Source organism: Pseudorca crassidens, chromosome X (assembly GCF_039906515.1).
Source record: "Pseudorca crassidens isolate mPseCra1 chromosome X, mPseCra1.hap1, whole genome shotgun sequence".
NCBI classification, from domain to species: Eukaryota; Metazoa; Chordata; class Mammalia; order Artiodactyla; family Delphinidae; genus Pseudorca; species Pseudorca crassidens.
In genome coordinates, this window is record NC_090317.1 from 116,988,737 (window position 1) to 117,001,647 (window position 12,911).

Genomic DNA, 12,911 nt, shown 5'->3' on the forward strand with positions numbered 1-12,911 from the left:
CACCGGTGTGTGCATGCTGTGTGTGCGCACTGTATGAGGAACCGTGTGCATGCCGTGTGTGCGTGCGCGCTGTGAGGATGTGTGTGCACATCGAACGTGCACGCGGTGTGTGGGAGCGCTATGAGAACTAGTGCTCACACTGCACGTGCACGCCGTGTACTCGTGCTGTGTGAGGGCTGGTGTGCATATTGCCAAGTGCACGAGGTAGGCGCCTGCTGCTTGAGGACCCGTGTGCAGCTCGCGTGTGCACGCGGTGCTCGTGCGCGGCTTGAGAACCGGTGCGCACATCGCACGTGCACGCCGTGGGGGGGACGCGTGCGCGTACGGACGCGCGCAGGTCCGATACGGCGCGGCGGCAGGGGCAGTGCGCCTGTGCGGCCCCGGCATCCCGATGGAGCACGGCGTCGACTGCGGGGCGGCAGCCGGGACGGAGGGGTCTACGCGGGCCCCCCCGCTTCCCGGGAAGATGGCCGAACCGGGCGCGGTGCGGACCTCGCCGCCCAACCACCGGCCTTCAGGTAGGGCTCCCGGGATGCGGCGGGCGCATGGGAGCCTCAGGCCCCCCGGGCGGGCCGCAAGAGGTAGAGGTTGTGGAGCGCGAGGCTGTGGGGGGCGGGGCGCGGAACTGAGCTAATGTCCTTTCCTCAGCCCTGGGTCGCCTGGGCGCGGGACCCCGGGGCCGGCGCCCCTCACGGTGCCGGTGGCAGAGTACGCTCTCGAGTGGCCAGAGTGGGTGGGATTGGGGGTGGCTTAGGGTGGGTGGCAGGTATGTTTGGCGTGCGGGGACCGGGGCCACGCTTGATGCCCCAGGGGCCCGGGGGGCTGGCCCCGCATCGCGGAGCAGCAGGCGTGGGGGGCACTGGGGCCGACCGAGCGGGCGCGGGGGGTGGCCGGGGCCTGCGCGCCTGCCCAATCTGCGTCTCGGGCGTCGCGCGCGAGGGGCAGCCCAGCTTCATGCTTCGCGGCGTCCCCGGGGGGCAGAACCGGCGCGTCACCCACTGGCAGGGGTGGCCAGCTGCGAGCCCCGGGCCGGGTTCCCCTGCCGCCCGCTTGCGCTCCCGGCGGCCGCGGGTGCGCTGCCCAGGGGTCTGGCGGGGTCGCGGCTCCCTCGCGTGGCAGCGCGACGGATGAGTCCCCCGGCCCTAGAGGCTGCAGCTGCTGGGAGCTAAGGAGGGATGGTCCCCGGATTGGCTGCCTGGAAACGAGCGAAGCAGGGAGAGATTTTGAGGACATTTGGCAGAATTTTAGATAAGCTGGTTTCGCATCTTCTAACGTTCTGTAAAGTGGTTGCAGGTAGTGCGGGTGTGTAAGCAACTTGGAAACCGATTTCATGTTTTTCCTGGCAACACCTTTTTTTTTTAAGTTAGTGTGAGGTATTTTTAAGGCGTGTTTTACCGCAGTATAACGTGCATCCCACAAAAGCGCACAGATCTTAAGTATAGGATTTGGAGAATTATCACATAGTGAAGATCTGCGTGTTTTATGTAAGGTGTACCAAGGAAGGGAAGGAAATCAAGGGCAATGTTCTTTAGTCACTTAAAACATGGTTTTCATGGGGGAGGGGTATGTTCTGATTGGGCCTTCATTTGCATCATTTCGAGAAGGAGGAGGTGGCTTAAATCTTTCCCAGTTTGCGTTTTTCATCACGCATTTGTTTTGAAGGCAGAATTTAACAGATATCACAGGATAGTGATATAAATACTAAAAAGATGTACTTCTGTTTTCGTCCTTTTTGTTTGGGAAACTCGGCTGCATGTGCTAGGGAGAAACCCAAAACCCACCCATCCATCAGAGCCAGCCTTGGGGGAGGGGGACCTAGTAGAATATAACATTGGAAAAGGGAGGTTGTTAAAGTTCACATTTTTATTTGGTCGAGTTTAAACAATTAGGTCGTTTCGATGTTTTAGAGGCAGGGCGGAGCTGTATGGTTGAGCCTGAAATATCTGTGATATTTTAATTTATTTGAAGGCACTCAATAAGGGGACATCCTTATTAAGTTCTACTTGGAAACTTTATTGTAGAAAAATAGCTTAAAGCTCTTTTCCTTCATTTGAAATTAGAAATATGGAAAGACATGTTGTGTGAAGGTTTAAAATATTTCAGGGAGTTCCCTGGTGGTCCAGTGGTTAAGACTCCGAGCTTCCACCGTAGGGGGCATGGGTTCAATCCCTGGTCTGGGAACTAAGATTCCACAAGCCGCGCGATGCGGCCAAAATGTATATATATATATATATATATATATATACACACACACACACACACACACATATATATATATACACACATATATATATATATATATTTCATAAACTTCTATGTGCATAAGGGTTGATGTGGAATAATTGGAGTGTTCAATTTAGGTGCCAGGTAGTACCATGGTTTGTTCTTTCAAGTGGGTTTTGTGAGGCTAGGTACTTAGAAAAATAATGTCATCCTCAGAGAAGTCTTGATTTTTGAGTTTTTTGTGTTTTTTTAATATTTATTTATTTACTTACTTTTGTCCGCGTTGGGTCTTCATTGCTGCGTGCGGGCTTTCTCTAGTTGCGGCGAGCGGGGGCTACTCTTTGTTGAGGTGCTCGGGCTTCCCATTGCAGTGGCTTCTCTTGTTGCAGAGCACGGGCTCTAGGCGCACAGGCTTCAGTGGTTGTGGCTCGTGGGCTCTAGAGCGCAGGCTCAGTAGTTGTGGCGCACGGGCGCAGCTGCTCCGCAGCATGTGGGATCTTCCTGGACCAGGGCTCAAGCCTGTGTCCCCTGCCTTGGCAGGCGGATTCTTAACCTCTGCGCCACCAGGGAAGCCCTTTGAGGTTTTATTATAATACATCTTGGTACTGATTACTCTTGGCTGCCCAAGGCCTTATCATTTGGGACCCATTCTTGATGAGAGTGAACCTGCATTTCTTGAGAGTCAACCATTGATCCTAAGCTTGTGCTGAGTGCTGTGAGGGGCAGAAAAGACTAAGAGGCCTGAGGTGTTTAGGCTCTCGGACAATTTCACGGCAGCACAGCTGGGCGATATGGGCCGGCAAGTGGTTTTCCAGGGAGCTGTTGTAGAAGGTCGCAGGGGAATACCTCTCTGGTTGTTTCTTCTAGCAACAGGTTCTTCCAATACTGAAATCCTGTGCATTTTTTCCCCATTACCCACCAGTGATGCTTGCTTTCTTTCCTTTCAGTTACTCCCAGAAGAGAAATTACCAGATGTGCTGTTCTCTTTAGTGCTTGTGTTATATCACAGTATCAGGAATGCGGAGCAAGCGCCTGTTGCTTGGTTCTGCCTCAATGCCTTTAGAGGGCAAGCAGAGTCACCAGGTCACCGTTGTCAGGCTGCCTCGCTGTCACACAGGTCCTGGGCACCGCTCAGTCTGAAATGCCCCCTTCTCCCCTTTTCCCTTCGGGCGTTCACTTCCTCTAGGCTTCTCTCAGTCTGAATTAAGGAACTCGTCTTGCCTGTGCCTGCAGCACCTGCAGGAAAGCACTCTTCTTCTTCTGCACGTGTGACGACATTAACCTTCCAGTTCCTCTCGGCAGGTGTTCATTGGGTGCCCACTGTGAGCAGGGCCCTGTGCTGGTGGCTCCTGCTGTCATTGGAGCTCGGGCGATCGAGATCCAGACTGCCTGGGTGTGAATGCCGCCTCTCCCCTTCCTGATGTCTCACCTCAGGGAGACACTGCTGAGCTTTAGTTTTCTCACCTTTAAAATGGGCTTAAGAACACCGTGGGGGGGGGGGATAGAAACACTGCCTTGAAGATGAAGGAATTGATATCTGTAAAGCAGTGCTTGACACACAGTAAATGCTGAAGCTGGTTAGCCATTGTCCCTTCTGTTAGATGATTGGCTTGAGGGCGAGGCCTGGTGCAGAGGGTGACTGGATGGTCATCCTACTCCCCCTCAGAGGTTTTTGTCTTTGTTTTTGCGGTACGCGGGCCTCTCACTGTTGTGGCCTCTCCCGTTGCGGAGCACAGGCTTCCGGACGCGCAGGCTCAGCGGCCATGGCTCACGGGCCCAGCCACTCCGCGGCATGTGGGATCTTCCCGGACCGGGGCACGAACCCGTGTCCCCTGCATCGGCAGGCGGACTCTCGACCACTGCGCCACCAGGGAAGCCCCCTCCTCACAGTTTTTTCACGCAACAGGTGTGTAACTGATGTTTGACAATTGCATTATGCTGGGAGCAGCTCCACTGGGTTGAGGAAATACTCGTGAGTTGGATTAAAGAAGTGTGTCGGTGGAGGAGCTTGAGATAGTGGAATTACAAAGCATGTTTCCTGAGGCTTGTTGAACTTTCCAGTGCTTTCTGCAGGTAAATACTGTTTACTGAGTTCAATCCATTTGCCCATGGTTCCCTGGTAAGGAGGGAATTGCTTTGAGTTGAGACGAGGTTCCCTGCTGTCCTTCCATCTGCCTGTCTTCCATCCCCCATCCTAGATCAGGAGAATGGAGGAGTGCAGACTGGAAGTTCAGGAGAGCCTCCCCCCAGGGGCCACAGTAGGGAAAAGGAAAGGCGGAGAGTAGGGCCCCAAGAAATCAGAGTTCTTCATCCTTTCTCAAAGTTGCTACATTTAAAACCATTCTTTTTTTTTTTTTTTTTTTTTGCCACACTGCACGCCTTGTGGGATCTTAGTTCCCCGACCAGGGACTGAACCCGGGCCCTCAGCAATGAAAGCGCGGCGTCCTAACCACTGGACCACCAGGGAAGTCCCTAAAACCATTATTGACCACTGTCATCGTAGAGCTGTTTGGACCAAGAGGAGCAACTTGAGCTTGTGCGTGTGTCCTAACGTTGCAAGTCCCTTCGGCAGTGAGAAGGGCCAAGGTCAGGAGCGAAAGAAAGTTGTATTTGATCTGGGGCTTCTGGCTTTGTGGAGTTATGGCACTGAAGGACTCGGACCTGGCAGGACCTTCAGGGCAAATTCCTGAAAGTCTGACCATCAACTGTTTCTTTTCTGATGTACTGACCCTAGTGACCCGACTGGTCAAATTCTGTCATTTCTATCTCTATCCCTTCTCCTTCTCCACAATTAAAGGATGTTTTCCTCTCATTCAGATGCCCCATCTTCTGCCATGGTTCACTTTTTAAAAGAACATCTTGCCTTCTGTAGTAGCTATACTGATTGACTTATAACACAGTAGGATTTGCAGGGTTGCTTTGGGCAGACGAGAGATGTGGTTTTCTGGGGGATGCTGGTCAATAGTCTAGTGGGCTTTGTTGGGAGGGTTTAACAAGGTAGAACTCATAATGGCTCAGCATAGTAGGTGCTCACAGGGCAGGTAGTCTGATGATGCTTATGATGGTATTGCCCAGTTCCGGGGGGTGGGGGAGGGAGGGTTCGCAGGCAGAGCTGACTCTGGCAGCAGTCTGATAATTTGAAAACTTTCCGTGGCCCTGCCCTCTAGGCTCTTTTGAACGAATTACACCAGAAGAAGGAAGAGGCAGTGGTCCAGGGTGGCTGCCCTTGGGGCGCCGTGGCCCAGGAGGGATTGCTCACCGCCCAGCTCATGTTTGAGGTGACCGCTTTCCAATGAGGAGTCTGCTGGCTAGGCACCTGAGGCTCCGGGGCACGCTGGGCCTCGGGATCCCCTTCATCCGCCTCTGAGCTCTGTCTCAATGTAGGCCTCGGTCTGCTTCTCTCTTGGGGAGCGGTAGCTTTCCTCTTGCCATTTAAAATGCCCAATTCAGTGGTTGTCAGTATATTCACAGAATTGTACAGCTATCACCACAGTCAATTTTAGAACATGTTCGTCACCCCGCAGAGAAACCCCATAACCATTAGCTGTCATTCCCCATTCCCCCTCACCCGTCATCCACTCCCCAGGTCCTGGCAGCCACCCATCTACACTGTCTCCATGGAGACCTCTAGGCTTCAGCCCTTGATGTGCGCACATATCGTGGTTGCCCGGAAGTTCTCGGGTGGCTCTCCATGCATCAGGGATTTAAAAACCATCGTTCTGCACGCTGCATTCTTCAGGTCCAATACTTGCGTTCACCGCAAAGCCTTGTCTTTTCACCTCCTGGGCATTCCTCTGCTCGGGGCCTGCAGGGCCCTGAGAACCTGAATGGAACCTCCCAAGTAGTCTGCAGTCATATATTGCACATGTGTTCATTTTAGCTCCTCAAATAGTAACAGCTGCTAATTGTTGAGCACTTATGTCCCAAGCACCGTTATAAGCACTTGTCATACGTTATTTACTTTATTCCTCATAGCCATCCTTTATACTGTTTTTATTCTCATTTTAGAGATTTGTAATTTTCTATTCCTGTGTAGCGAAACACTCCAAACTTACTATTTCTCACCATTCAGGGGGTTGGTTGGGCTCAGTTGAGTGGTTCTCCTGCTGCCTGTGCTGTCAGCTGGGAGCTCAGTGGGGTTGAAATGTTCAAGATGGCCTCTCATGGTCTGGGTGTCTCAAATTACACAAGGAGTCTGTCCTGGCCTTCCTCACAGTGTGGCAGCTGTTCTTCAAGAGCCAGGAAGTGCAGGTTGCCAGTTCTCTTATGGCCCAGACTTGAAAGTCCCAGAATGTCCCTTCTGCTGCATTTGGTGGTCAAAGCAAGTCACAAAGCCAGCCCAGATTCAAGGGGCGGGGAAATAGACTCCACCTCTTGAGGTGAGGCATGGTAAGTGCCTACTAGGAGAGGAGGAATCTCCCTTTTCGGAGATTCTCTACTGTAACAGCTAAGTACATTGACACTAAGAGAAGTTAAGTAAGGGAATTCCCTGACTCAGCCCTTTCACTGCCAGGGCCCAGGTTTGATCCCTGGTCAGGAAACTAAGATCCTGCATGCTGTGTGGCACGGCAAAAAAAGAAAAAAAAAAAGAGAGAGGTTCAATAAGTTGGTCAAGGTCACACAGTAAGTGTGTTTGACTCTAGAGTTAAGTATTTTTAATCTCCATGCCTCTGTGCCATTCCAGATAGATTATAACAAATTCCTTTTGCACATGGGTCATGCCTCCCGCATTTTCTGTACCCCTCTCAAGCTCTAGCTCAGTACTATCGATATACATTTTATAAGGATTTTGTGTACCTTTTTTTATAGTGTACAGTTGTTTTTCTCTACAAAGGTGATGAGGACCTTCATTTCTTAGAATTACAGCAAAAGTTTTATCAACAAAAATGCTTAGAGGAAGAGAAGTTTCATTTAACAGAATTTCTTATTTGCCAGGAATTAAGCCCCCATCCCCTCTGTGCCAGCCTTTATGTTGGGGTCTGGAAGATCTCCTTAGTATGCTTTCCTGTCTTAGAGCACTGCATTGGCTGTGACTGAGGACTGCGGCTCTTAGGTCATCACTCTGGAAGGCCCACGGAAGATTCTCTTATACTCTAGCCCAGTGTGTCTCTAACTCTTAAATACAATTTAAAGGACTTACTAGAAACAAAATATAAAGCACATGTAAAATACAGGTCCCAATTTTAAAATATCAGATTAGATACCAGATTCCAAGATATCAATGGGTATCACATTACTTTGTCAAATTGCTATGAATGTTTCTAAATACGTGCTCTCAATTTATGTCCTTATTGTGGACGATAATGAACAATAAGGAGGCTGGCATCTGTCCACAGGCCACACTCTGAGTAGCTCTGTCCTGGGCCAGCATTTCCCAAAGGGTGTGGTACCTAAGAGGGTTTAGGTTACACGTGGACAAACTTATCTTCTCAATTTTAGATTAATGGTCCTGTGGATTCTTTAATTGTGTTGTAAAAATACAACTAATACATCAAACCGTAATTTCATGAATATTTTCAAACTGTAATTTCACGAATATTTTCAGAATGATTAAAAAAATGAAAAAAATTCAGTTTAAAGAAAACTACTAAATAATGGTATAGGTTGGTGCTGGCTAATACCAATAGAATGCTAGTCACACATGTACTCCTAAATTTTCTAATAACTGCATTGAAAAAGCAAAAAGAAACGGGAAATTAATATAATAATACAATTTATTTAATTCAGTATATCTAAAATATTGTCATTTCAACATGTAATCAGTGTAAAGAATTATTAATGAGATATCTGACATTCTGTTCTTTGCACCAAGTCTTCCAAAACCAGTGGAAGACTTTATGCTTCAGCACATCTCTACGTGGACTAGTCACAGTTCAGCTGCCCAGTAGCCAGCTGTGGCTAGTGGCTCGCATATTGGACGCGGTGATCTAGAACATTTTCCTCATGGCAGAAAGTTCTGTTGGTCACATAGGGCACCATGGTATTGAGTGTGGTATGAAGAACAGGATGTATGCTGCGGTATTCAGTCTATCTTAGATCTCTTGTGTGGAACTCAAAAGATGCTTTGATAAAACGGTCTCCCCTACAATAAGGCAAAACCTCCCTGGACCCTCAGGCTCTGGAGGAGAGAAGCTGCTTTTGCTTTCCCCAGGGTGGGCAAGTGCCGAGGCCCTGGCACGGATTGTCTCGGGGACCTGGCAGGCTGTGGAAAGGGAGTGGGCTCGGCTTTGTGGTAAATGTTGGGCTGTTACGGAGGGAAAGCATGGTATGATACTGATGGAACAGTGGGAGGAGAACGGTATTAGCCAGCGCAGGCTCTCCCAGGTTCAGTGTCGGGTCCGGTGGGGAACCCTGTCTGCGGGGTGGGGTCTGCTGGGCTGGGTCAGGATGGGCTCTGTGAGGGCAGTTCTGGTCATTTCGCCCCAGGGCTAGTGATGTGCTTTCCTAGTTCCTGTTCACAGAAGCCACACTCTGATTATGATCAACAAGTTCTGGTTGGCTGACAGGACAGACCCCCTAACTCTGGAGACCCCATAATTGGACAGTTCCAGTGAATTCAGGGGCTTGTCCCGCCTCCCGCGTCCTAGGTTTGATGATGTGGCAGAGCTGGCACTGGCTATAGGGGGACTTACTGGGCAGGGCCACTTAACCCGAATTCGCTTTCAGGGCCTGAAGGACAAGTCCCTGCCCAGACCAAGTTGTCCTCCTCCTGAGCAGTTGGTCTGTCTTTGCCTTTGACACCAAGTCTTTAAGAGTTAACGGTTGGTGGGGCTTCCCTGGTGGCGCAGTGGTTAAGAATCCTCCTGCCAGTGCAGGGGACACGGGTTCGAGCCCTGGTCCGGGAAGATCCCACATGCCGCGGAGCAACTAAGCCCGTGCGCCACAACTACTGAGCCTGCGCTCTAGAGCCCGCGAGCCACAACTACTGAAGCCCGCGTGCCACAGCTGCTGAAGCCCACACACCTAGAGCCCGTGCTCCGCAACAAGAGAAGCCACTGCCATGAGAAGCCCGCGCACCGCCACGAAGAGTAGCCCCCTCTTGCCGCAACTAGAGAAAGCCTGCACGCAGCAACGAAGACCCAACACAGCCAAAAATAAAAATAAATAAATTTTTTTAAAAATTAAAAAAAAAAAGGGCTTCCCTGGTGGCGCAGTGGTTGAGGGTCCGCCTGCCGATGCAGGGGACATGGGTTCGTGCCCCGGTCCAGGAAGATCCCACATGCTGCGGAGCAGCTGGGCCCGTGAGCCATGGCCGCTGAGCCTGCGCGTCTGGAGCCTGTGCTCCGCAACGGGAGAGGCCACAACAGTGAGAGGCCCGCATACCGAAAAAAAAAAAATTAAAAAAAAAAAGAGTTAACTGTTGGTTTAGCAGGTCAACCAGTGTGCAACCCCAATTGCTATGGTCGAGCTATTGGATTAACTTCCTTCTTAGCTCCATTTTTCTATCCCACTCTTGTTTTTCTCTTTCTCACACTTTTCACATTCATTTCTGCTGTATTTTATATAAGCAGAAGGAGGGAGAGAGGAGTGCATAAATGAATACCTGAAATTAATAAATACAGAGCAGGAAATGCCCCTGCAGCTTGAATTTTTCACCAGGCACCAAAAGTCCTTTATTAAGTAGTGCTCTGTGTCTTTGTTTCAAAACAACACCTTAATATTTGCCCTTAACTTGAAATAACCATCTGAATCATAAACTGGGCAAAACAGGATTCTCCTGCTGTGCTTATTTTTAAAAAGACCCCACACCACACACACACACACACACACACAAGATTCCCCTATGTTCTCCTCCCTTAGCACCTAGGCATGCATTTTCAGCATTCCATTGACTAGAGAGGCAAACGTCCCTGTGCATGGGGGCTGGGTCTCCTCTTAGGAGAATTTCCTCTTCTCTACCTTATTAACTGTGTGTGTTCGGTTCTCTTGAGCACCAGTCAGGGGTGACAAATGGTGGTGAAATATTATGACAGCCTTCAGTGGAAGCTTTCCTTGCACGTGGGTAAATTTTCCCCCAGTGTAGATATGTGTTATGAACAAAATTTCGTTCATTTTCATCAGCTAGGTAACCAGTATTATTGAAGCAGATTTAGTTACATCTTCAGATGAAAAGCCCTCTAAAAAATTACTGATTGTGGGGCTTCCCTGGTGGTGCAGTGGTTAAGAATCCGCCTGCCAATGCAGGGGACACGGGTTCGAGCTCTGGTCCGGGAAGATCCCACATGCCGCGGAGCAACTAAGCCCGTGCGCCACAACTGCTGAGCCTGTGTTCTAGAGCCCGCGAGCCGTAATTACTGAAGCTGATGAGCCACAGCTACTGAAGCCCACAAGCCTAGAGCCCGTGCTCCACAACAAGAGAAGCCACCGCAATGAGAAGCCCGCACACGGCAACAAAGAGTAGCCCCCGCTCGCTGCAACTAGAGAAAGACCGCACGCAGCAGCGAAGACCCAATGCAGCCAAAAATAATAAATAAGTAAAATAAATAAATTTATTTAAAAAAGAAATAAGTAGTGTGTTTCGGGCCTCAAACAAGTTCCTTCATACCCATCTATTTTTTTTTAATTTTTATTTTATTTTGGAGTATATAGTTGGTTTACAGTGTTGTGTTAGTTTCAAGTGTACAGCAAAGTGAATAAGTTATACATATATGCATTCTTTTTCAGATTCTTTTCCCATATAGGTTATTACGGAATATTGAATAGAGTTCCCTGTGCTATACAGTGGGTCCTTGTTGATTACCTATTTTATATATAGTAGTGTGTGTGTGTGTTCATCCCAAGCTCCTCATTTATCCCATCTATTTTTGGTTTCTCCTCTACAAGCTCTGGTATTTGGTACTTGTCGTTCAGACCCTCTCAGATGTGCACAGGGCACCAAGAACAGAACTGGTACTTAGCTCCTGTGGTTCACATCAGGTCTGTAGGGCCGTGATAGAACGTACTAGCCAAGACGTATCTCTGGCTCCTGGGGGCCCTGGGGTGCCTTCTGCGTCCCTGCCTCAGTTTGGGTTACACAGCATGGCTGGAGGAGAAACCAGGTTGACTTATAAGGCATTATCAGATCATGAGATGAAGCCATGAGCTATGCAGGATATGGATGGGCTGTGGGGAGAACTTTTACAGGGGGATGTTGGCAGGGACTGAGACCGAGGCGAGGCTGGCGAGGGCATTGGGGAGCCATGAGCAGCACAGCTGAAGGAATCAGTTCCTTCTTCTCCAGGACTGTTCACTGAAGTAGATGAGCCTTAGCTCTCTCGTCCAGCTTGCTCCGCACACTGTGGCCTTGTGCTGGCCTCGGCGAAGAACTTGGTCGCTTGTGAGTGCACTGGCACACTAGGTCATCTGACTAATGCTTTCCAACTCTGACATACTGTGATCCTCCACTGCCAGCCCAGGAGGCAGGGGAAAGGGTAGTCTGGTCTTCTCCCCTCTGGTTAGCGGGATCACCAGCCACTTAACCAGCTGGTGGGCTTAACCAGCAGACTTCCCAGCCTTCCCCTCTCCCACTCCCATTACAGCCAAGGCAGGGGGCTCTGCCTCCATCTCTCACGACCCTGTCCCCATTGCCAGTGCCTGGGTCAGACCCTGTCATCTAGGTCCCGACTGTAATCACAAGAGCCTTAGGGGTCTCTGTCCAGGTCCCCCTCCCTGTCATGGATTCATCACATCGCAGTCTTGTTTGATCTCCTCTGACATCAGCCTGGCATAAGCACAGTCCAGACTGCTGCTGGGGTTTCCCAGGTTGGGTGTGTTGGGATGGGACTCCCTCTTACCCCTCCAGCCCCCCTTCTCTGGCCAGTGATCACCCCCAGCTGGTAGTGTCTGGCACACTCTGCATGCACCTCGCCGCCCACGCACATGCTCTTCCCTCTGTCCAGAATGCCTTCCTGTCTGTGTCTACCATGTTCACCCTTCAGTACTTGGCTCACATCTCACCTCTTCCCTGAAGCCTTCCCTGACTACACACACTTCTGGTGGGTTTTTCTTTTCTCTTCCATTTCAATTACAGTGTTGATAACACGAATTCAGGTAAATCAAATCATGTGCAAATAAACTTGGGGTTGGCATTTGGAAACTAAAGTGCACAGATCTTAAGCATACAGTCTGATGAACGTTTACATATACACCCATGTAACCAACACCCAGATCAAGAAACTAAATATTTCCAGTACCCTGTGCCTCCTTCTAGACAGTATCCCCTAAAGGTGACCATTGTTCTTACCTCTTTTCACTAGAGATTAGTTTTGCTTGTTTTTGAGCTTTATAAAAATAGACTCGTAGTATGTACATTTTTATTGTAGCAAAATATACATAACATAAAATTTACCATTTTAGCCATTTTTAACGTACAGTTCAGTGGCATTAAGTGCATTCATATTGTTGTACAATCATCACCACCATCCATCTCCAGAACTTTTTCTTCAAGTATATACTTTTGTTGTGTCTGGTTTTTTCCACTCCAAATTGTGTGTGTAAGATTCATCCGTGATGTTGCAGACATCAGTGGTTCATTTCTTTTCTTTTTTAAAAAATTATTATTTACTTATTTTGGCTATGCCAGGTCTTAGTTGCGGCATGCATGTGGGATCTAGTTCCCCGACCAGGGATCGAACCCAGGCCCCCTGCATTGGGAGTGTAGATTCTTAACCCACTGGACCACCAGGGAAATCCCAGTGGTTCATTTCCTT

General features: G+C 49.5%; 1 protein-coding gene and 1 long non-coding RNA gene across 12 annotated transcripts in view; both read left to right on the plus strand.

Moving 5' to 3' along the window:
• The first annotated feature begins 325 nt into the window (after positions 1–325).
• MAP7D2 (MAP7 domain containing 2) overlaps positions 326–12,911 on the plus strand; it is a 106,865-nt gene continuing 94,279 nt past the window's right edge. For 6 of the 11 annotated variants that reach the window (XM_067723420.1, XM_067723421.1, XM_067723423.1 and 3 more), the window contains exon 1: positions 328–518. In XM_067723420.1, coding sequence (XP_067579521.1) covers positions 392–518 — 127 coding nt within the window. In that variant the 5' untranslated portion in view covers positions 328–391. Of the gene's footprint in view, positions 519–12,911 lie in introns of all 11 variants that reach the window. The other 5 variants (XM_067723427.1, XM_067723429.1, XM_067723431.1 and 2 more) reach the window with 3 other exon arrangements.
• On the plus strand, positions 883–5,035 carry LOC137217097 (uncharacterized). Its single transcript, XR_010940007.1, has 2 exons — positions 883–4,129; positions 4,618–5,035. It is a non-coding gene; the product is annotated as an uncharacterized lncRNA (long non-coding RNA).